The 22,224-nt window shown below is 56.6% G+C and overlaps 7 protein-coding genes across 7 annotated transcripts; 4 read left to right on the forward strand and 3 right to left on the reverse strand.

Moving 5' to 3' along the window:
* Window positions 1-805: 805 nt before the first annotated feature.
* On the reverse strand, window positions 806-2,681 carry SLS55_003736 (uncharacterized protein; the record flags this gene model as incomplete). The annotated part of the gene is made up of 4 exons (XM_066775204.1): window positions 806-1,203; window positions 1,261-2,138; window positions 2,252-2,302; window positions 2,359-2,681. 4 exons carry the CDS (start codon window positions 2,679-2,681, stop codon window positions 806-808), a joined length of 1,650 nt encoding a protein of 549 aa, XP_066635323.1.
* Window positions 2,682-3,723: 1,042 nt separating this feature from the next.
* On the reverse strand, window positions 3,724-5,470 carry SEC61 (translocon subunit; the record flags this gene model as incomplete). Its single annotated transcript, XM_066775205.1, has 6 exons — window positions 3,724-3,799; window positions 3,850-4,130; window positions 4,185-4,385; window positions 4,448-5,264; window positions 5,321-5,366; window positions 5,461-5,470. The coding sequence occupies 6 exons, from the start codon at window positions 5,468-5,470 to the stop codon at window positions 3,724-3,726; spliced, it is 1,431 nt and encodes a 476-aa protein (XP_066635324.1).
* Window positions 5,471-5,880: 410 nt separating this feature from the next.
* On the forward strand, window positions 5,881-9,493 carry SEC8 (exocyst subunit; the record flags this gene model as incomplete). The annotated part of the gene is made up of 7 exons (XM_066775206.1): window positions 5,881-6,205; window positions 6,327-7,489; window positions 7,542-7,658; window positions 7,709-8,155; window positions 8,222-8,772; window positions 8,822-9,052; window positions 9,106-9,493. 7 exons carry the CDS (start codon window positions 5,881-5,883, stop codon window positions 9,491-9,493), a joined length of 3,222 nt encoding a protein of 1,073 aa, XP_066635325.1.
* A 317-nt stretch (window positions 9,494-9,810) lies between these two features.
* Window positions 9,811-11,172, forward strand: SLS55_003739 (uncharacterized protein; the record flags this gene model as incomplete). Its single annotated transcript, XM_066775207.1, has 1 exon — window positions 9,811-11,172. One exon carries the CDS (start codon window positions 9,811-9,813, stop codon window positions 11,170-11,172), a length of 1,362 nt encoding a protein of 453 aa, XP_066635326.1.
* A 745-nt stretch (window positions 11,173-11,917) lies between these two features.
* Window positions 11,918-13,556, forward strand: SLS55_003740 (uncharacterized protein; the record flags this gene model as incomplete). The annotated part of the gene is made up of 4 exons (XM_066775208.1): window positions 11,918-12,053; window positions 12,103-12,479; window positions 12,536-13,447; window positions 13,551-13,556. 4 exons carry the CDS (start codon window positions 11,918-11,920, stop codon window positions 13,554-13,556), a joined length of 1,431 nt encoding a protein of 476 aa, XP_066635327.1.
* A 4,366-nt stretch (window positions 13,557-17,922) lies between these two features.
* Window positions 17,923-18,597, forward strand: SLS55_003741 (uncharacterized protein; the record flags this gene model as incomplete). Its single annotated transcript, XM_066775209.1, has 1 exon — window positions 17,923-18,597. The coding sequence occupies one exon, from the start codon at window positions 17,923-17,925 to the stop codon at window positions 18,595-18,597; it is 675 nt and encodes a 224-aa protein (XP_066635328.1).
* A 1,822-nt stretch (window positions 18,598-20,419) lies between these two features.
* ERG24_1 (erg24, C-14 sterol reductase) lies at window positions 20,420-21,993 on the reverse strand (the record flags this gene model as incomplete). Its single annotated transcript, XM_066775210.1, has 3 exons — window positions 20,420-21,534; window positions 21,591-21,898; window positions 21,953-21,993. 3 exons carry the CDS (start codon window positions 21,991-21,993, stop codon window positions 20,420-20,422), a joined length of 1,464 nt encoding a protein of 487 aa, XP_066635329.1.
* Between the last annotated feature and the right edge of the window lie 231 nt (window positions 21,994-22,224).

Consider the following 22,224-nt stretch of genomic DNA (forward strand, 5'->3'; position numbering starts at 1 on the left):
TACACGTTTTGTTCCTGTCCACCCGGGAAGTGCGCGTGTTTGTGTATGTCTCGGAGCGGAAGCAGTTCCAAATGTCTGGGTCAGCGAGCTTGGTATGCGTGCGTGCGTGGCTTGAAACAAGCGCTGTCTTCGTCGTTGTCCGGATAGGCAGCAATAGACGAAGCTGAGACTCTTAGACGGAGAGTCAAGAGGCCGTTGTGAAGAGCAAGGAAGTAGATAATTGGCCCAACGGCAGCGGACCAATTGCTCGAAGGGGAGAATGATAAGCCACTTGGACGGCTGCTCGCGTGACTTGACTGCGGGGTACAGGTGTTGTTACTGCTGTTGGAGAAATGCGAAACAGAAGCAGGGGGTTTCTGTCCGGGATGAGGCTGTGCAACGAGGTGTATGGCGGAAAGCGTAAGTGTGGTGCGTCGTGGCTGTCTCCTGCTCGCGGCATGTGTGTCTGCCGCAGATCACGCCATCAGGGTAATTAAAATTTTTGCCTCCTCCTTTCTCGTGGGCACGGCTGAGAAAAAAAACTTTCGAATGCGAAAGCGAAGGGGGTTTTGCTCACGGAGAAGGAACGATGGTGTCTTTGTAGTAGATGGCAGGAGCGTGCTCTCCCAATCGGGAAAGCAGATCAGTTGATGAGTCTAGATCAGGCAGGTATCTCGCTGTTGATCCCCTCTCCGAATAACGCCGACATCCCGATGCAACCGGACAACACCAACCCAAGCTAAAGAGACAGCGAAGCAATCAATGCTGCATTTTCCCCACCTTTATCCATCCTGTACAAGGCTTCGTCGATGCCACGACCCCCCGCTCAGTCTTGCTGCTGCATGTGCGTGGGCAGGTTCCACGAAGCGTAGTCCAGGTGCACGAACGCGCGGTCCACCGACGGCACGCTCTCGAGCACGTACTGCAAGCTCTCGCCCAGATCGTGCGCATCTCGGATGTTGATGTTCTCGTCGACCACGATGTCGGCCTCGACGATCAACTTGTCGCCCGAGTGGTACGCCTGCAGGCCCTGGATCTGCTTGATCGTCTTGGCGAAACGCATCGACAGGTAGAGCAGGATGTTGCGCTCGTCGGCCGACGCCGCGCGCCCCGTCAGGTTCTTGATGTGGTTTGCCGACGTTTCCGACCAGTTGATAATCACCCAAAGAGAGAGCAACACGCCTCCCAACGGATCCATCCACCACACCTGCGCGTAGTAGCCCACTACACCGACGTTAGCCTGCGTGCCCGCAAAATAATTAAACCCATGCGGGGACTTACCAAGAGGGAAGATGATACTGAAAAAGTTGAAAACAACATCGGTAATGGCATCCTGTGCAAGGGCCTGCACGCTCGAATTCTTGATCATGCGGCACCAGAACCAGCAGAGACCCTTGACCACCACCGTGGCTGCCATGATGACCAGAGCCGACGTGGTCAGCCGGACGATGCTCTGGTCATTGCCCATGAATCTCTGGAAGCCCTCCAGCAGCACCTGGAAGAAAGCGGTGATCATGATGACGGAGAAAATCAACACGCCCACGGGCTCCAGCTTGCTCCGGCCAATGGGGTACGAGTAACGGTCTTCGCGGGAGATGAGTCGGGTCGTCACCCACACGATGGCCGTACTCAAAAAGTCCAGCGCAGCGTCGACCAAGCTGGCAAGCACGGACAGCGACGAGGTCAGGATCGTCACGACGATCTTCATGGCCAGCAACACAGTGTTGGCGACCAGATTCACGTAGATGGCAATCGCCACGATCCTGTGCTGGCTGCCCGTCTCTTCCTCCGGCTCGTAGATAGGCATCCGTGGCTCGTTTGCTTCCACGTCGGCGCTGATCCCGCCATAGCCGTTTTGTTGTCCGCTGAGCAGCGGGGATGTCTCCTCATCGGGTACCTTGTACAAGTTCTTGGGTGTGCGTTTGACCTTGCGCTGGCCAAAGGCTTCAATCGCTGATGAGTTGGTGCTGTCCTCGGACGATTGCTGGCCTGCCAGGTAAGGGGAGTGGGGCGCGGTGCCGGACTCCTCGGAGATTGTGTCAGGGATGTTCACCGTATTGTACTCCTGGATCAGGTTGTGGGGGAGCGACGAGTCGAGCAGGCGATCGATAAAGGCGTACTGCTGTATCAACTCGTTGTTGCGCTCGTAGTATTGGCGGCTGTCGCAAACGAGTCAGCGCGCTGTCGAATGGTGGCACCATGTCATATGATCGTGTGCAAGAGCAATAAATAGGCTGCCCATCCGCCGGGGCTCGCGGAAAGCTGCACGTACATCTTCTTCGGGTACTTCTTCAACTCCTCGTCCGACTTCCAGTACTGCTCCCTGCCCACGAAGTCAGCGACGGACCCAACACAACACGCGGCGCGATATTCTCCTACCATCTGTATCTCGGGTTGCTGTTTCCGATCAGGCGCTGGCTGCGCATCTGCGGCGTCAGAAGTATCGACGCGCCCCCAACGCTCGATCTCCGCTCGTCGGGGTAGCTGGGGGTCGGCGGAAGGCTCCCCCTGGCGTCGGTGTAGAGGTCCTCACTGCGGACGCTGGGCGGGCGTTGGCTGCGCGAGCTCAAGGACTGCTGCAGCAGCGCGGGCAGGTGCTGTCCACGCGTCGACATGACGGCGTCCTCGGAGAGCGGCAGAAAGTTCTTGAGGCTTGGGATGCGGCCATACTGGGGCGGCTCCGGGGCGGGTTGGTCGGCCATGGCGACGAGGAATGCGAGGCAAGGGAATTGAGGGCGGGATCGGGGAGGTTGGAGACGCTGGTCGAGGCGCGACGGAGCTGTCTCGCTCTTTAACGGTGTCTGTTGAATCCGCCAAGAGCAAAAGCTCTGGCCCGAGTCGAAGGCCTGAATCCTCGGGGATTGGCGTCACTGCTCCAGCTCCACCATCCCTGTCGCGCATGCTGCGCCCCTCCACCTCAATTGCGCCCGGACCCCCCGGCCTTGGCTCTCTGCACGTTGTCTGTCTGCCTTGCCGGATTCGCCTCCTGTCCAACATGTTGCACGTTCTTGAAGAAGCCCCTTACCGTGCTGCTCTTTTCCGGAAAACTCTACTCGGCCCCGCCTTCCATGTGGCTCTGACTGGCGTTGTTCGTCAGGGTCCGCTAGCTTTCCCCTAGCGAACCATTCCCAGCGTATAGCCCGGAAATGGTATACTGATAGGCGACCCTGAGGCACGCGCTGGGAAGTTGCGCAGTAGTCGATACGTTTAGCGTCGTGCAATCACATCGCAAGCTGCGCAGATGCACGGGAGGTAGGAGAGCGAAACCCCACGGTGGGACCTCAGGCACCCAACAAGGGCCCATGCCCGCATCTGCACGGAGCTCGGCTTAGCAGCTGCTTGAGACGAGCGCTTACGGCTTCCCCGCAGTATGCTTCGTCTCTGTTCACCATGGCGGCAGTGGGGTTTCGCAAGTGTCTGGACAAGGAGGCGCAATGGTCGATCAATCGTATCACTCCTCCAATAAACGCCTCATCTCCGCAGATCACCCAGTCCGGTGGCTTGTTTATTTCAGCCGCTGTTTGCTCTCGTTTGGTCTTCAAATGTACATTTGACCAAGCCATCGCTCGGTGCTGCTTAATTTTGGCAAGCAAATGCTACCTACAAACCGCGCTTCCAATGCTTTTGGACTCTCCACCAAGCTCAAGGATTCATGATAATTTTGTGATAAAGTACAAAAGGTCAGGCGAAGTACGCCCGTAAAGAAGTCCGTCCCCCTCCAATGTTGTTGTGTTGATTAGGTGCTTAGCCGAGCACCATGCCCTTGAGGCCGGCGGTATCGCCTTCCTTGGCAGCGATCTCGAAGTAGCTGTAGATGATGCTGCATCACTGTCAGTATTTGTGATGACGTCAGATCCATGGGAAACTTACGTGACAGCGAGCAGAATACCGGTGCCGGAGCCGAGAGCGCCGAGGAGGTCGCTGGCAACCGAGAGAGCGCCAATGCAAGCACCACCGAAAGCGGCAGCCGTGGGGATGACACGCTTGAGCTCCTTGTACATGGACTGCTCACGGTGACCAGCCATAACGAGACCCTGCTCCTTGAGCTGCTTGGCAACATCCCTGGGAGAAGAGCCAGAAACCTCAATCCAGGTCTTCGAGAAGACGGCGCAGGCAATGAGCATGTAGGTGATGTAAACGACGGTGTGGATCTGTCGGCGAAGAAATTAGACTTGTAGGACAAGCGCCTAATCGGGAATACCTACCGGGTCAAGGAGTGCCTCGGTGAAGTTCAGCGGGGGCGACATGTAGTACGCAATACCCGAGGCAGCGTAGAGCTGGGCGGATCCCTCGCGCGGCTCCCAGACACCGACAAGACGGACGAGGAGGTTGTCGCTGAAGCGGGAGTACAGCATCTGCGAAATGAGGAAGACGTTCGAGCTCAGAGCGGACTGGAGCATGATGGGCTACAGAAGAAATGTTAGAGACGTCGTGTTCGCCGCAATTGCGCATTTCAGTCGAATCTTACCATGTTGGAGGTGTAGAACAGGCGGACGGGGTAAGATCCGCGCATGCCCCTCTGGCGGGAAGACTTGACCGGGATCTCAACGCGGAAGCCCTGGAGGTAGATGACCGCGGCGAAAACGAGGACAGTGGCCATGAGGTTCATGATGTTGGGCAGGTTCTGGCGGTAGAAAGCCTCGCGCAGAGCGAGCTGCTTGTTGGGCCAGGTGATGAGCAGGTGGAAGAGCGCAATGACAGCGCCCTCGAACTCAGGGCCACGGCCAGTGTTGATAGTGGTAGGAGAGAAAGCCTTCCAGATGATAGACTCGCAAATGTTGGTCGCAATGAAGAGCGAGATACCACTGCCCAGACCGTAGCCCTTCTGGAGGAGCTCATCGAGCAGAATGACAATCAGACCAGCAACGACGAGCTGAACAACGAGCAAAACACACACACCAGCACCCAGGTCGGAGGGCTGGCCGTAGAGACCAGTCAGGACGTAGACGCAGGCCTGGCCGAAGCTGAGAATGATGGCAAGGAGTTTCTGGGCGGTCTGGTAGAGCTCGCGGTCGGTCTTGAGGTCGAGGTTGACGTCAATGAGGTGGGTGCCAGCAAGGAGCTGGAAAACCATGCCGGAGGAGATGATGGGCGTAATACCCAGTTCCATGAGGGTTCCGCGATTGGAGGCCAGCATCATACGCAGCCAGTACAGCGGATCCGAGGTGTCGGAAGACACAATGCCGTACAGCGGCATCTGCGACATGACCAGGAAGATCAGGAGGGTCACACCCGTCCACATCAACCGCTGGTTGAAGGGAGTCTTGGTCTCCGGCGCCGCAACCCTGGCATTATTGTCAGCCCACAGCTCCCTTCGGCGCGAGCGCAATATAACACATACTCTGGAAGCAGAGGCACGAAAGGCTTGATGAGATCGAGGAACCGTACTGCGCATTGAGAAACATCGGTCAGCACGCGCACATTCGAGTCAATGGCCAGCGCGGCGGGGGTGGGTGCCACGCGCAGACGGAGGTAACTCACAGCCGCTCATCTTGACGGTTTCCCGGAGGGGAGCGAAGATTAGAAAGAAAGAGCTAAGGAGCGAAGAAACAACGGCAAGGAAGCGCCGCGGGGAGAGACCTGGTGATGGGAACGCGGAGGAGGATGGTGGTCGGGAAGCGCGACACGGGCGTTTTGTGCGCTCTCCAGGCTGAGGCCAGATTGCCAGCTGGTCGTCAAGCGCGCGAACTTGGGGCCCGGCCGATCATTTACCGACGGGGCCACGCCCGCTTGGGTAGCGAAGCTCGGGCGCCCGCGGGCAAGCGCGAAACATAGCCCGCCCGCGCTCCAGAGCACCATGCTTCCGACCTTCAGCCTGGACAAAGAGCAGGCAGCAGCATGAGCTGCCACCTCGACTGCATCCCGCGACCGTCCTCCACCCACCGCTAAGCCCCGCCCACCATGTCATCGCTGCCCCGCAACCCGCGCCCAGGGGCCAACGGCTACGCGAACGGCTACTCCGGCGCCCGCTACGGCCAGCCCGACGGCGACGACTACAGCAGCGTGCGTAGCTATGGCTCGGACAGGAGCCGTGGCGAGCGTCGCCCTGGAGGGTACGGCGGCTTCGTCGACGACTCGGCCGACTACCAAGAACGCCCCCGCGTTGCGCGCCCAACGAGCATCGAGCGGAGACGAGAAGTTAGGAGAAGCGGAGAGTTCAACGGCCCTCGAAGCAGAAGCAGGCCGGACTATGCGCGCGGGGGAAATGCGGGCAAGCAGATTGAAGGTCAGTGGCCGTGCATGACACCTGGGAAAGCACACACGTGGAGGGTTGGGATTTGCACGATTGGCCAGCCACGGCGGGCATTGCATGCGTTATTCGACGGTGCTGACGAGCGGCTTTGTAGATGTGTTGGATCGCATACAGAAAGAATGGACATTCATGACCGACGAGAACTGCACCCCGGTCCAAGTTGCTCTCAAATTGCTCGACTCCAGCTCCCTTGGCCTCGCCAGCCGGCAGGATGAGTTCATGGGCACAAGCGCCGAGCTTCAAACTGCACTGAAAGCCATTGTCAACGAGCATCATCAGGGCTTCAACAGCTCTATCGGTACCTTCCACAAGATTCAGAACAGCCTGCAACAGTCTCAGCAACGTGTGCGGTCATTAAAGGAATCCCTGGTGTCCGCAAAGGACAACCTATCGACAGCAAAGCCGGAGTTGAGGGCTTTCTCCGCCGCATCACAGAGCTACGATGAGATGCTTCAAATTCTGGGATCCATAGAGCTGCTCCAACATGTTCCGGAGAGGCTGGAAATCCGGATATCCGAGAAGAGGTTCCTTCCTGCGGTAGACGTCCTGCAGGATGCTTTAAGATTGATAAGGAAGTCGGAGATGGAGAACATCGGAGCTTTGGGCGACCTCCGCGTCTACTTGAGCAACCAGGAACACTCCATGTCGGACGTCCTCATCGAAGAACTCCACAACCACCTCTACCTTAAATCTCCCTACTGTGAGGATCGCTGGAAGGTCCACGCGCAAAATCAACCCAAAACAGGAGCCGATGGCACAATAGCTGGAATCGACTCTGGCCGCAAAGCTCTCTACCAGTTTTTGGACGGTCTGGACACCTCGGAAGCTTTGGTAGATGACGCATCGCGCAATCCAGAGGCCGACACGTTCCATTACATTCAAGTCATTCTGGAGGCGCTCAACAAGATGAGCCGCTTGGACATCGCAATCGAGTCGGTCGTTCAGCGTCTGCCTGTGGAGCTCTTCAGGGTGGTTGAAAGGTCCAACACCGAAGTCGCCCAGAGGCATCCAAGTCTGGTCCGCGGGTATGCTAGCAATCGTGGCGCAAAGACTAGTAGGTCTTATGAGAGTGATGAGACGCGTGCCACGCTCCTCAACGACCTTCTTTGGACGCTTTATGCCAGATTTGAGGCCATCGCAGAGAGCCACCGTGTCGTTCACGATGTCGTCGCTGGCATTTCGAAGAGAGATGGTTTGCGGGACGTTGGAATGCTGACCAGTACTTTCAGAGAGCTGTGGAAGCTGTACCAGAGCGAGGTAAGCCCGTGGAAGATTCGGTATGGCGACCGAGATACTAATCGAGATGCAGATGCGTTCCTTGCTCCATGATTACTTGTCCACAGATGGCGAACTGGCCTTCCGAAGTGGCCAGAGTGGTGCGACTAATGATAGTCCTTTCTTAAGGACGGCGAGAGACAAGAACAAGGTCAGCTCAGCGTCATGCTCGGTCGCCTTTGTCTACTAACATCATGCCAGAAAATGTTCAAACTCTCTGATATGGATATCACGTCGACGGACTTTGCATCGGAAAGGAACGATTTGGAGCACATACTCAAATCTTCTGTTCCTGGACTTGTGTCTGATTCAAAACGTATCAGCGGGGCAACAACGAATTCCAACAACCAGGGACAAGATGGCAGTGCCACCGGCCACAAGCTCCTCGTGGAGCCCAGCGTTTTCAACATGGGAATATTGCTTCCCCCTTCGCTAGGCTTCCTCACCCGATTGAAGGAAGTTGTGCCTCCAGGGTCCGAAGTGGTTACAAGCACCCTCACATCATTCTTGGACGATTTCCTCGTCAACGTCTTCCACCCGCAACTAGACGAGACTCTCATGGATCTGTGCGCCGCGACGTTCATGGAAGCCGACACTTTCCAGGAAGATGCGCAATGGCAGCTGCATTCCAAGAAACCCATCTTCAAGGTCAGTGGTTACCTGGATATGTGTAGTAGACGGAAGGACATACCACACATTCTAACGGTCTTCTAGGGCACCACGAAATTCTTCTCCCTCATCACTGCATTCTGCAAGATGCTTGATAACCTTCCTCATGACCAAGCTTTCAGCCAGCTCATCATCACTCAAATGGTGACGTACTATGACAAGTGTTACGGCTGGTACAAAACGCTTGTGACGCGAGCACAGGCGAAGCAGTTGAAAGCTTCAGCTGCTTTGAGAGATAATCAAGAAGTTGCGAAGAAACTTGCAGCTCTCCTGCAAGCAGATGATACGAACCGGGAAGATGTCCTCAACGAGGCGATGGAGCTTGTGATATCAACGTCGAACTATCAATCTTTGAAGGAAGCAGACTTGATCAACGACCGCAAGAGCGTCGCGGCCTTGTGTTTGCTTTACACCAGCATGAAATGGCTGGCGAGCAAAGTGCAGAGCCTTCGTCATATCAGCGATCGTGCCACTGACTCATCGCGACCTGATGGAGGAAGACAACAACACAGGCGGCGCTGGACTAATGTGGGCTCGGCGGAACCACGTGGCGACGGCAACCCCGTGTTCTTGCCCCTCAACCAGGAGACTGCTGTGTATGTATCGCTTTACTGCCTCCAAACAATTGCAAGCTGACTCAGATAGGGCATTTGATGGCGTGGTCAACTCCTACCACGAGCTTGCCGGTATCATCCTGCAGACGCTGCACCTGGAGGTCAGATGCCATGTCATGTATCACGTCAACCAGCTCTTCCAGGGTTCATACCGGCTTGACCAGCTGTTCAATGAGCCGGATGCAGATGTCCTCAAATTGAACACAGAACTCAGTGAAATCGACGAGGAGATTAGCGGCCAGCTTATGGCACAGCAACACGAGTAAGTCTCGAAAATCCCCCACACCTATGCAAGCCTCGCTGATAATTCGATAGGTACATTACCCATGGCCTGGGATCTCTCGCCGACACTCTTCTCGTCAAGTGTTGCACCAGAATAGGGCGTATGAACGAGAACGGTCACGGGCGCATGCAGCTCAACATCCTTGTCCTGCAGCAAAACCTAAAGAATATCGAGGCAGGAGCAGTGCTGAGCAAAGCAACTCAGTTCTACAGCATGTTCACCACAGGACCAGAATCGATCGTGGCGGTGGCTAAGGAGGCTAAAGAAAACAGGTGCCCCTTCACTCACGACGAACTCAAGGCACTCGTAGAGCTGTATTACAGCGAGGATTCGGCGAGCGAGCGACGCGATGTGGCAATGAAGGCCAAGTCGGGCACGAACGATTATTTGCTGCAGTTGAGCGAGCACATGTGGACTTAGTAATGATAATGGGTTTGCATAGGCGTTAAGAGATGTAATCCCCGCATCATGGGCGTACTGAATATTCCGAATCAGCCACATTACTGTTTTGGTTTTATCAAAGTTTTGGGAGTTTTGAGCATTTCTATTACAGTTGCCGAGTGATCATGTTTCGGTGCAATCTACGTGACGATTTTCCTGAGTATGCGTAAGGGGTTCGGCAAGGAGGACGCGAAACACGGTTGCGCGCTTTCACATGCGCGCAGATCAGCTTGGACGACATCATTGCACCCGCCCATCAAGTTCCCACCTACCCAGTTCAAGCTACTCCAACAACCATGCCTCCGCAGAGCAGAGGCACTGGCCTCCCTACAGGCTTCCATTCGAAATCAACTCCCAACCTCCCGACGCTCAGTTCGCTCAATTCCGACCTGCCGCCCGCGCCCAATCCTCCAAGTGCCAAAACCGATGCGCCCAGCAATCCTCTCTCCCCGACCGACACGAACACGTCGCCGTCCGAAGCCGCCTCGGTAGAAGATAACCAAGACCTGTTCACATTCGACGACGCCTCGGGCACCAGCAGCGCCTCGGACGATGACTTCGACCTCGACGACTTCGACGGCGACGACGCCAACCTGGGCGGCGGCGGCGGCGGGCGCAGCACCAGCACCGACGGCAACGAGCAGCCGCGCCGCCCGCTCTACTCGCACGCATCGCGCTCGCACTCGGCGCTGCCGCACACGTCGTCGGCCCTGTTCCCGCCCTTCTACAACCGCCCGCCGACGCCGCTGCCGCCCAGCCCGTCGCTGACGTCGCTGCTGCGGCCCTCGTCCTTCTCGGCGCAAACCTCGCGGCCCACGACGCCCGACTCGTCCGACGTCGAGGGCGCCACGTCCAGCGGCGGGGTGCGGCGCACCACGAGCGCCATCATCACAACGGCGGCAACGGGCGGCGTCGGCGGCGGCGCGAGCATCAAGCGCGCGCCGAGCGCGACGTCGGGCATGAGCGCGTCGGGCGTGAGCGCCGCGGGCACGCCGACGGGCGGCAGCGCGGGCAGCGGCAGCAACAACAGCATGGCGACGGCGTTCGCGGCCGCGACGCTGGTCCCCCGCGCCAGCCCCAAGGTGCCGACGTACGAGTACTACGGCTTCTTCATCTACCTCGCGTCCAGCTTCGCCTTCCTCATGTACCTGCTGTGGGCGTACCTGCCCCGCCCGTTCCTGCACCAGCTCGGCATCTACTACTACCCCAACCGCTGGTGGGCGCTGGCCGTGCCCGCGTGGCTGGTCGCGCTGGTCATTTACATTTACGTGGCGCTGGCAAGCTATAATCTGGGGTATTTGACGCTGCCGATGGGGAGCAGCGAGAATATCGTTGATGATGCGGCGCAGATCGCGACGCTGGATTCGAGAGGGAGAGTGGTGAGGAAGGGGAAGGGAGTGAAGATGGAGAAGGTGCCGGCGAGGAAGGCGAGTGGAAGGCATAGCAGGGATGGGTCAATGAAGGAAGGGAAGGGTGGTGGTGCTGGATATGCGGTGGAGTCCGGGACGATTGTGGATTGGAAGACTATCTGGGGCGAAAGTACCGACGCGGTGTTGGATGTGCCGGTCGGTGGTGTTTGTGAGATTCTGTATGGGGACGGAAGAGAAACGGATGATGATGACGGGGAAGTAAACGGGCATATCAATGGTGCGTTATGATTCGAAATTGCCAGTTTTTCAAGAGATACGAAAGTAACGTCTACCCTGATTCGCTTGCGTCATTCGTGTGCCCCGTCCGCTGCGGGGCAGAGCAACACTCGCCCACCCTTGGCCCCGCCGATCGCATCGATAAGCAAGGAAAAGGCAATGCGGCATCCCTTTGTGTACTGCAGTTTTCATGTGCAATTTCTTATCTCCGTCGGACTATGCCGGATTTGGGGTGGAATCAGGCAGAACGCTCGCCTCTCCCACATCGGAGCGTGTGACTTCGCCAATCGACTTGCGCGAATCTGCCGCGCCAAACCCAAACTCCGGAGGCGGTGAGCGTGGGTACACGAAGGGATGGCGTCGTTGGCGTGATCCTGGATCTTTGCATGGCTCGTCAAGCTCCAGTCCCAAGGTGGAAGGCGGATGCTTGCTGACGTTTATTGACTCCGCACCGTTCATAGCTTAAATGCGCCATCAGCCTTCGACTCTTGGAACCATTTCCAAGGGCCCTGGAGCTGTACTGAGTCTTGAACCTAACGATCGTCTTCGCCAGCTGCTTGCTTCATACCCTTCGCGTCAATCAATCACCATGCCACGGTGGAAGCTCATCAGCGTGCTAGCGACGCTACAAGCTGCCTGTCTTCGGTCAGCGCAGGCAATTTATCCACCATTTGAAGAAAGAGGCCTCCCAGAAAATGCCACCGATCTCAAAATAATTCGTTCACCTCAAGGAGCGGAGATACGCTACAAGGAGCCCATGATCTGCGAGACTACGCCGGGGGTGAAGTCCTACTCCGGATACATCTCTTTGAACAAGACGACAAACATGTACTTTTGGTTCTTTGAGAAGCGGCAAGATCCTCACGATGCACCATTCACATTGTGGCTCAACGGTGAGTTTCACCTGTACGAGAGGAACAAGCCATCTTCTGATTCCAACAGGCGGGCCCGGGAGTGATTCTATGATTGGACTCTTTCAGGAGAACGGCCCTTGCAATATCTCCGCGGATTTGGTGGCCGACCACAACCCTTATTCCTGGAATGAAGTCTCCAACATGCTTTATCTCTCTCAGCCTATCGGTGTTGGCTTCTCTTACGCGACTACTGGGGAAGGATGCTTCAACGAAACTTCGGAAGAGTGGAGCAATTGTACGGAGCCTGATGGAAGGTACTCAATCGTGGATCCATATGCATATCCAACTTCCGACATCGCCGCCGAAGGTACATGGCATATTTTGCAAGCCTTCATGGCGAACTTGCCACAGCTGGATCCCGCACTTTCCAACAAAGACGTGGACTTCCATCTTTGGACTGAATCGGTCAGTTCTATCCATGTTCCTGCTTTTCCATGCTCAAAACCTGACCCTGGCTCAAGTACGGCGGCCATTACGGACCAGCGTTCTACGACTATTTCTACGAGCACAACCTCGCCATCGGCAACGGCACCGAAAACGGCACGCAGATGAACATGGGCACCCTCGGCATCATCAACGGCATGATCGACGCCCAGATCCAAAGCCCGTACTTCTACATCTTCGCCAACAACAACACCTACGGGATCAAAGCCGTACGCAAAAGAGCCCCCCTTTTCCCCTCGAACCGCACTAAACCACCACAACAGGTCAACGACTCCGTCTACACCTTCATGGAATCCGTGTACCACATGCCCAACGGCTGCTCCGACTACCTCTCGGCGTGCGCGGCCGCCGACCGCTCGACCTTCCACGGCAAGGTCACCTGCGCCACCGCGTCCAACATCTGCCGCGGCCTGATCCGCAACATCTACACCTCCCTCTCGGGCCGCGGCACCTACGACATCCGCCACCCGCACGACGACCCCACGCCGCCCGACTACTTCGTCGACTTCCTCAACCTCGCCGACACGCAGCGCGCGCTGGGCGTGAGCCTCAACTACACGTCGACCTCGTCCGACGCCGTGTCCATGGGCTTCGGCGACTACGGCGACTACGCGTATCCATCGTTCAAGGGGGAGCTGGAGGCGTTGCTGGAGAGGGGCGTGCGCGTCGCGCTGTTTTACGGCGATGCGGATTTCACGTGCAATTGGATGGGAGGCGAGGCCGTGTCGTTGGCGTTGGAGTTTCCGGCCAAAGAGGCGTTTAGGGGCGCGGGGTATGCGCCGTTGGTCGTGGGTGGGACCGAGTATGGGGTCGTGAGGCAGCATGGGAATTTCAGCTTTGCGAGGATCTATGAGAGCGGCCATGAGATTCCGTATTATCAGCCGGAGGCCAGTCTGGAGTTTTTCAGGAGGACGTTGGAGGGGTTGAGCGTTAGTGATGGCGCGGTGAGGGTGGGTGGGGGCTATGGGACGAATGGGACGGCGGAGGCAACGCATACGCAGAGTTATGTGCCGTTGCCGACGTGTAGCCCAGGCGTGAATGCTTGTTGAGTAGGTCAATGATTCTATGTCGGTGCGGAATGAGACGCTACCATATCAACAAGTTGTACAAAGCTTTGCGGATTTTTATGAACTTCGAATTGGAGAGAAAGTATAAGGAACCGAAGCAGCCGACATCACCACGCGCCTCTTGTCGGCTCCAATCCCACAGGGTAATCGTTTTCGTGACCGTACCGTGGATACCATGTGTCTACCTGATTTTTCACCTCGTCCTTCGACATCCTATGCACCTCCTGGATGTGAGACTTAAGCGTAGCTCGTCGTCCGAACGGTCTCGTGGCGCACAGGTAGCAGCGGAACTCGCGGCCGCCAGCACCGTACGGGCACGTCCTGCTTTCGCGCCGATGCCGGGCGAAAATATACTTAGAGCTGTATGACCTGCCACAGCAGAAGAGCTCCTCGCCATCACGCGGTGGATCACTTCGAGCTGGCCGTGCGACATAGGGATGGGGGAGGCTTGCGGCGCGCGGCTGCTCGGGAGAAGGAAAACCATTGGAAGAGGCAGGATTAGGGATACCGATGTTGTCATTCATCGTAATGGCAGTGTTGGCTTTATGTTGGTCGGGCGGTGGTGCGGCGGGGCCCAGGATGGGAGGGCCTATGATAGGAGGGTCGTTGGAGTAGCGTCGAGGATCGAAAGAGTCAGCATCGGGCTTGGACCAGCTGCCATTCAACTGTGGCGCGAAATCATCGAGCACGCTGAAGTCCGAAGCGGCGGTCTGGGCTTGTGGAGTTTGGGATGGCTGCCCTATCGGCTGAGCAGGATCGGGTGTGATATTCTGGATTGCTTGGGCTTGAGAATGAGAAGCCACAATCAATTGTGCGCGGTTTCGACAGTGGAGCATGACCGGGTCGATATTTCGCGATTCCAGCATTTGCCGCCTTTCGGGAGCCAACTGCGCAATCTGAGCCCGGATCCTTGCCTCCTCTTGCGGTGTGACCCTCTGCCGTAATGTTTTTGTTATAGCCTCGAGCCTCTGCTGCTCCTCAACAGTGAGTTGCTGGGGCTCTCTTTGCATCTGCTGCTGCATGGGTTGTTCCTGAGCTTGAGGCTGAAGACCAGGGCTCTCCATCCCCATGGATGACGGGTTCTGAGTCATAGGCAGCGCTGAATCTTGCATTTGATGTTGCGGTTGGGGAGGGAATGGCTGCTGAAATGCGTTCTGGCCTTGGTTCGACTCTGCACTCGACTCTGTGTCGGACTCAGCATCCGAATCAACATCCTGTGGTGCAATTACAAGCGCAATCTCTTCCATATGCCTGGCAAAGTGAAGGGAGATTGTCCGGGGTCCATCGCCCGTTTCTTCTTGACACAGCGGGCAGATCTGGCTGTGCCAAGCAGGTGCAAATCCATGCTGATGGCCGAGATGCGCTTGCATAGCTTTGGCGTCTTCAAAGAAACATCTACCAGACGGGCAGTCGTCGTAAATGCAGGTGTACGCAAGGACGTCGGTGAAGATATGCTTGCTGAAACAAATCAGCTGGAGGAAATGGGGTTTTCGACATTGATTCCGCTTACTTCCAATCGACGGTTCGGCTGATGCGCACTGTACTGTAGCAGACTTCGCATCTGAAAGCCTCTCCTCTTCTGCCTATTTGCGGAAGCTGCGGAAGCCGCCTGTGACTCTTTTCTGCTCTTGAAGATACGACTGTCTCTGCGTAATTGGTTGACCCCCGAGAGTTACCGGCCTTAGAAGTCGCAGGAACTGAGGTTCCCAGGCCAGAGTCCTGAAAAATGGACGCATCTTCCTTCCCAGCTGTGGAACTGGGGGTCTTCTCGACATTGGCGTCCCGGCGCGACTGGAGTCGCTGATAACGTTCCCAGTTGCTCTTTCCGAGCAATTCCACAAGAGAAGCTTGCGCTTTCGGAAACCTGAAGCCGATCAAGTCTGCATAATAACGATACGCGGGGCGGTCGAGCAGTGGCATGGGGGGTGTAACATGTTCGATCGCCACGTCATCTGCAACGCAATCTTCCAGTATGGGGCCAAGTACATTGAGACGGGATGTTTTTGCGTCGAGTGCTGTGCAAATTCCGTCAACACTGCGTGGTGTCTTGCGAGCAGGCTTTTCTGTGTCCATCAAGACACCCCTGGCTTTGTCTGATCGAGTATCGATTCCTGACATCTGTCGCATACTCTCGCGGTCTTGCGGCAAGGGTAGAAGGGATTCTAACAAGTCTTAGAACAGTAAGTAAAAGTGAAATAGATGAATAATGAGACGGGACTCTCTCACCGTGACTCAGAAAATCCCCCAACGACAGCAAAACGGACAGAGTGAGGTCACGTGTCTCCTCTGAGTGCTCCAGAGCTTTGTCAAGATGGCCACGCGTTGCGAGAAACTCATCATCCCAGAGAACGAGAGTTGCAAGATTATCCTCCACGCTTTGACGACAATTCGGAGCAAGCTGTGTCGTCATCGTTAGCATATTTTTGAGCAGTCGCAGACAGCCCTCAAATAAACTCCCGATAAGCCCAATCTCCTCCGCAGACGCCGCTTCGCATGGAGACTCTGACCGTGTCTTCACGGCGGGGCTTTTTGTCTGCGTATCAGTGTCATGTTCGGATGTCATGTCGGATTGTATGACGTGGCGACTCTCGACCAGGGCTGAGATTGTGAGGGTTTGTGGAGCGGAAAGGCTGTCGTTTGACAAGTGAAGAAGAAGATGTCGTTGAATGGTATGCGAAACGCGGGGGTGCTCTGGTCCGCCCGCCCAGGTTTCTGGAGCTCGACGAAGACAGTGGGAGCCTGAAATGTTTATCGCGGCAGGCTGTGCCACGCAGTCAGCACAACACTGATTGGCCCAGACCTCCTTGAGGTGGGGCACTTAAGCTGCTGCGCCTTGCTGATGCCGAACAGCCGCATTGTGGCATTGTCTTGAAGCAAGCCTCCTTAAACGAGCTGAGCCTCGCATCCTCTGCTGCCGCCTGCTCACTCACCAAAACGTGGCCCCATCACGTCGGGCATGGAAGTCGCAGGTCTTATACTTGGCGTTGTGCCAATTTTGTTTGAAATCCTTAAATCGTTCGGATGGGCAAGCAGGAAGCTGGACAGCTTCAGGGCGTATCATGAAGTCATCGAAGAGCTGCAACTGGACTTCCGTCTAGAGGAGCATGCGTTTCGCAGCGAATGCCGAATTCTGCTGGAGTCGGTCGTGGATGACAGAGAAGAGCTCCTGAGCGTGCTGCAACATCCAAATGATGCATCCTGGGGCCGTCGCGACCTGAAGAGTGTTGATGACAGACTGAGGGTGTTGGTGGGCGATGATTACGCGATATGCGAAGAGGTTGTATTGAAGATTCGGGACATGCTCCGCGACACGCTAAAAGACCTGGCCGAACTTGGAAGGGTTTCAGAGACTGCTGGGGTAGGTGTTTCATCCCCAGAAATGGTTGCCGCTTGGTCTGACATTCCTCCCATTCACCAGAGCAACCACTCCACGACGAACGCCCTTCACAATGTGCGAAGTGCATTCGAGGTCACAGCCAAAGAAAGCCGATACAGGAGATGTCTTCAGGGTCTCAACATTTGGAACGCCAAATTCCGTACCTTTCGCAAGCAGAAGTGTGCTCTGCATAACCCACCCCACTTTTCTTCACAAACAATCACGTCGAGGCGCGTGCCACCAAAATACGCAAGGATCCACGAGGCCTCCAGAACTCTACACGGGTCTCTGGAAGATGCCTGGTCATGTTCGAATGCGTCCCACCAAGCTCACCAGGCCAAACTTCTCCTTCATGCCAAGGAAGACTTCGGTAAAGTTCGCCTTGACATGGCTATCTCTTGCAGAAGGAAGGACGGTCAGATAACTCCAAAGTGAGTATCATGTCATAGAACAACGGTCTATTTGTCGGCAAACATGTGCCAAGCCTTTTACCTAACGAGATCGCAGGGAATCTGACTCCCCTATCTGGCTGGACGTGCAGTCGGTTACCACAAAAGACCATTCCTTGGACTCCGAATCCATCTCAACTCCGTTAGTTGCCGGGCTATCCTCTTCGCTGCAGCCTCGGCTGGATGACCTCATGTCCCCACCGCTTCCTCCGGAAACCACCTCTCGTCGCACGAAGATTACACGGAAATTGAAGCGAGTACGATTTGATGATGATCCCAGAGATGAGGCCGCTCAACCATCTACCTCAAAGGGTGTAAGAATTGATGAGTCTGTCGCTGATTCCAGTGATCAATGTCATTCAATGACGAATCTCCGAGACACCAAGAGTTTCTGTTGCCATCTCAACCAGTCATGCACGTCACAAGCTGGCTGCAAAGCAGTTTGTCTTGGATTTCTGGAAAGTCGTAGAGACTTCAGGTTCATCTTCTACGACGCCGGGAAAAATGCCATGATGCAGAAAGGCCAGCAAAGCAACGGCAAAGAGATCATTCAGCTGAACACCAAAATTGGCGTTCTCCCAAAACTTCAACGGTTTGTCCTCGCCCACAAGTTGGCATCAACCGTACTACAGTACTACTTGACCCCCTGGCTGCTCGAAGATTGGAGACTTCAAGACATCTCATACTTCGGTCACACCACCGGCGCATCTATGGAAGATATAGTGCGAGATATGGAGACGCTTCATCTGAGTACAACGTTCCCGAAGAGAATTCCCAACCCAAACTCGACGAGTGCATCCGCTCCTGCCGGAGACATCAATCCTGGGGATGGCGAAACTACCCGCACCGTCAAGCCTCTCTACCGATACACGTACGGTATCCGGAACATGACTCTCGCAAAGCTCGGTCTGGCGCTTCTGGAAATCGGTCACAAGAAGGATATCAGCAGCTTTGATCTGGGCTCATGGCAGCATGATGTCATCAGCGCACGAATACTTGCTGATGGCTCTTACACAGACCTTGGCCCACGCTACCAAAGGATTGTACGGAAGTGCATCGAGTGCAACTTCTCTGCTGAAGATGACCTGGATGCTGAAGACCTGCGAAACGCTGTATACACCAACGTCATTTGTGAGCTTGAGAGCCTGATCACTGCGCACAAAAGGCTATTGGATGCGATTCAGTAAGTTGCGAGGTCGGGTGTAATGAGGTTGGGCTCAACAAATCTGCCACGAAGAATCTGGGATTTGAAGTAGGTATCTGGACGCATGAGTTCGACGATTATGACCTTTACGGCTCCCTTTAACCCTCTATTATGCTGTTCTACATCAATGAAACAAACCTTATGCCAAGTTCCCAAGAGGAAGATACGCGGAGCGGTCAAACAATAAAGGATGCTTCATGATATCACTTGGCGAAATTGTAGACGAATAAAAGAACTCCCCATTGCGGCAACACCTCCCAAACAAAGGACATCGCACAACTACCTTCCATCCCTCTCCCCTGCAGCATCCTCCAACCATGTCACCAACGACCCACCCCGAACCTCTCACCACAACAGCAATCATCACCATCAACCATGCCGACACCAAACACCCGCAACCCCTTCTTACGCTCGACCACCACCACCACTAAACCCTCCTCCCTCTCCCCCATTTCTCCCATCTCCCCCATCTCCCCCACCACCACCACAAAGCCCCCCCTCCACCTCCACCTCCACACCACGCCAACACCATCCCCCACCAACCCGCGCCAGCCCAAACCCAAACCCATCCTCTGCAACCTCGCCGGCCACCCCCTCCCACCACGCCTGGGCACCCACCCCTCCATCACGCTCCGGCGCTCCCCCTCAACCGGCTTCGCCGCACTCGTCACAACGCCCCTCGCCGTCAAAACCGCCTACCTGCGCTGGCGCATCCAGCAATGGCATCGGCAACGGGCGGCGCACGCGCGGCGCGGCGACGCGGCGGTGTACGGCGAGAGGCTGGCGCGGAACATTCGGGAAGATGAAGACGCGTTGGCGGAGGCGGTGGAGGCGGTGGGGAGGGGGGACGAGGTGGTGGTTGTGCGGGAGGCGTGGAGGGAGGTGTTGGGGAGGGAGGGGAGGGAGAGGCGTGGGGGGAAGGTGGGGACGGGGAAGGAGGCGTTGGAGGCGCAGGCGGGGTATCTCGGGGCGTGTGTGGAGGGGTATTTGCAGCGGTTGGCGGAGACGGAGGACGGGAGGATGCGCGTGGTTTTTTCGGATTTGGCGGAGCAGGATAGGCGGGGGAGGGAGGAGGTGTTGAGGAGGACTGAGGGAGGCGAGGGGGAGAAGGCGGAGGATGTGGTAGTGGAGAAGGCGCGGGCGGAGAGGGCTGGGGTTAAGGAGGATAGGATGAGGACGTTACGGCCGAGGAAGGGGGGGAGGGTGGTGAAGAAGGTGGAAAAGAAACGCGTTGCGAGGCGTGTTCGGAGACCTGCTCAGACTGTGCGGTCGAAGGGGAAGCTAGCTAGTATAGCGGAATAAGGACTCTATAATGGGTGGGAATTTTCTCGCTTCATTTGTTCGGAGCTCGTCTATTATACACGTGTATGAAATTGGGCGGGTGGGTGGTAGTCAACTCCATGTAGACTCGACCTCTCGACCGACCAGGGACGAAAAAAAAAAAAAACAAAGAAACAAAAGGCAAAACTGAAGCTGCTGCCGCAGGGAATCGAACCCAGATCTGACAGTACCGCGGCTAGCTACATGGGCGAGACCCCGCAGGATTCCCTAAGCCTGCCATATGTGCAGTGGCGCTACAGAACGGAGACACGAGGGGCCATCTCCGTTTTTCGTTATCCGTACGCTTTATCCCTCAAGCGCTGCCTAGGAATCGTGGGCGGTTCGTAAACCATTGAACCACGTAGCCGTCATTAGCTGGATAGCAGAGGAAGTGGCTGACTGGATTTATGTACCCCACTATTATTCCGTCACCATGCCCAACCAATCAAGCTCACCCACCACTCCGATCTTCCAGACTTCCGAGATCAGTAAACCCAAGGCAAGATCCTCCACCTCACCATCTTCTTGTACTTCTCCCAGTCCTCGCCGTACTTCTTGGCGCACATGGCATCGTCCCTCCGCTCGCGATGCATCAGCAAGATGGCAAAGTACAGCACGTAAAAGTACGTGAACAACGCGCCCCAGCCCCGCGCCTCACCCTGCACGACCTCGCGCCCGTCCAGCATCTTGTGCACATGGCCCGCCGCCGCCGACGCCGCCGCGCCGCCAGCCGGCAAGACGGCATAGCCGGCCAGACCGGTCGGCATGCTGAACGGCGACGCCTGCAGCCAATCGCCAAAGTAGTTGATGTGCCTCGACACGCCCCACCAGCCGTCCGTCAGCAGCCTCGTGCCGCGCTTCGTCTGGATGTACGAGAGGCCCTTGACGCTCGGGTCGTCGGGGCGGGTGCGGAAGACATTCTTCTGGGCGTTGGCGGCGCGGAAGATGTACAGGCCGGCGGCGAAGACGGCGGCGACGGCGGCCACGCCCGCGGGGCCCAGGCTGACGGGGTGCGCGGCGAGGTAGCGGCACTGGGTCGAGTACAGGAACGGCACCCACACGAGGTCGCCGAAGCACAGCATGAAGCCGAAGCCGTCGGTGGTGATGTCCATCATGGTCAGCACGCCCGCCTCGCTGTACTGGCCCGCCAGCACGTACCACCCTTGCACGCACGCGGTGAAGACGATGCTGTCGCTTACGCGCCCGTAGTTGCGGTACTGCTGCGCGACGTAGGCGAGGTCGAGCAGCAGCCAGCCCGTCAGCCCCGGCCGCATCTCGCACCACGTCTTGATGTCGATGGGCAGGTTGAGCAGCGGGATGGTCGTGCGCGGGTTGAGTTCACGCCCGATGTAGAAGTCGTAGATGGGGTTGCCCGTGGCGCCGCCCGCCGCGAGCTCGCGCATGGCGTCGTTGGGGTAGGTGGCGGGCACGCTGAAGCTGTGCAAGTAGACGGCGAGGGAGAGGGCATAGGCGATGAGGATGTTGGCGGTGAGCAGCTGCAGGTAGTTGTCGGCAATGTAGGTCCAGACGATGAAGTTGGCGCCTTGGAAGTAAGTTCCGATGGCGCACGCGGCCAGCTGGACTATGGAGGTCGAGAATGCTGGATCGGAGAGGTTAGCAAGAGCTTGGTCAAGGGTAGGGGGCTGTGGTGCTTACCGTTGAGACGATACTTGAGCGGGCGGCCATGGTGGACCAGCTTCGTGCCATAGACTTCTTGTCCAGGAAGAAGCTTGTCGAGGACAAGGCTCAAGGCATAATAGCCAAGTACCACGGCCGTCACCTTCCAGCTGAAAAGACCCCAGACACCGTCGCTGGGCCAGCCGATGTCGGAACGCAACTGCTCCCAGCTGAGGGACTGAGGGCTGAGGAGCGAAGGTACAGGGCAGCCGGTAACGTCATTGCAGCCAAAGGCAAAGACATACAGAAGGACCGGGAGACCGACAACGATGGCGCTGGCGCCAAGGCTAAAGAGGCGCATCAGTTAGGCGCGGATGACATGTCTGAAAAGGAAGACTTACGGGCCGCCAAACTCGTACTCTGGTTTAGCGTGAGAGGTCATGTTTCATGGCAGTGGTTGTGTGTTGTAGACTTGTCGAGTATTTGAAGGCCAGCATGAGTTGCGGAGGTCGTCAATGGCACGACGCGGAATTTCTGTTTCCGAGGAGTGCGGAAGGGGCACGACAGCAACCGTGCTGAAGGATCGATTCGCTAAATGGGATTAGGTGCAGATGCGGATGGCTGCTGTGATTGCGAGCTTTTGATTGGCCGGCATCGGAGCGGAACTGTTGGA

Source organism: Diplodia seriata (assembly GCF_021436955.1).
Source record: "Diplodia seriata strain FDS-637 chromosome Unknown scaffold_3, whole genome shotgun sequence".
NCBI lineage: Eukaryota > Fungi > Ascomycota > Dothideomycetes > Botryosphaeriales > Botryosphaeriaceae > Diplodia > Diplodia seriata.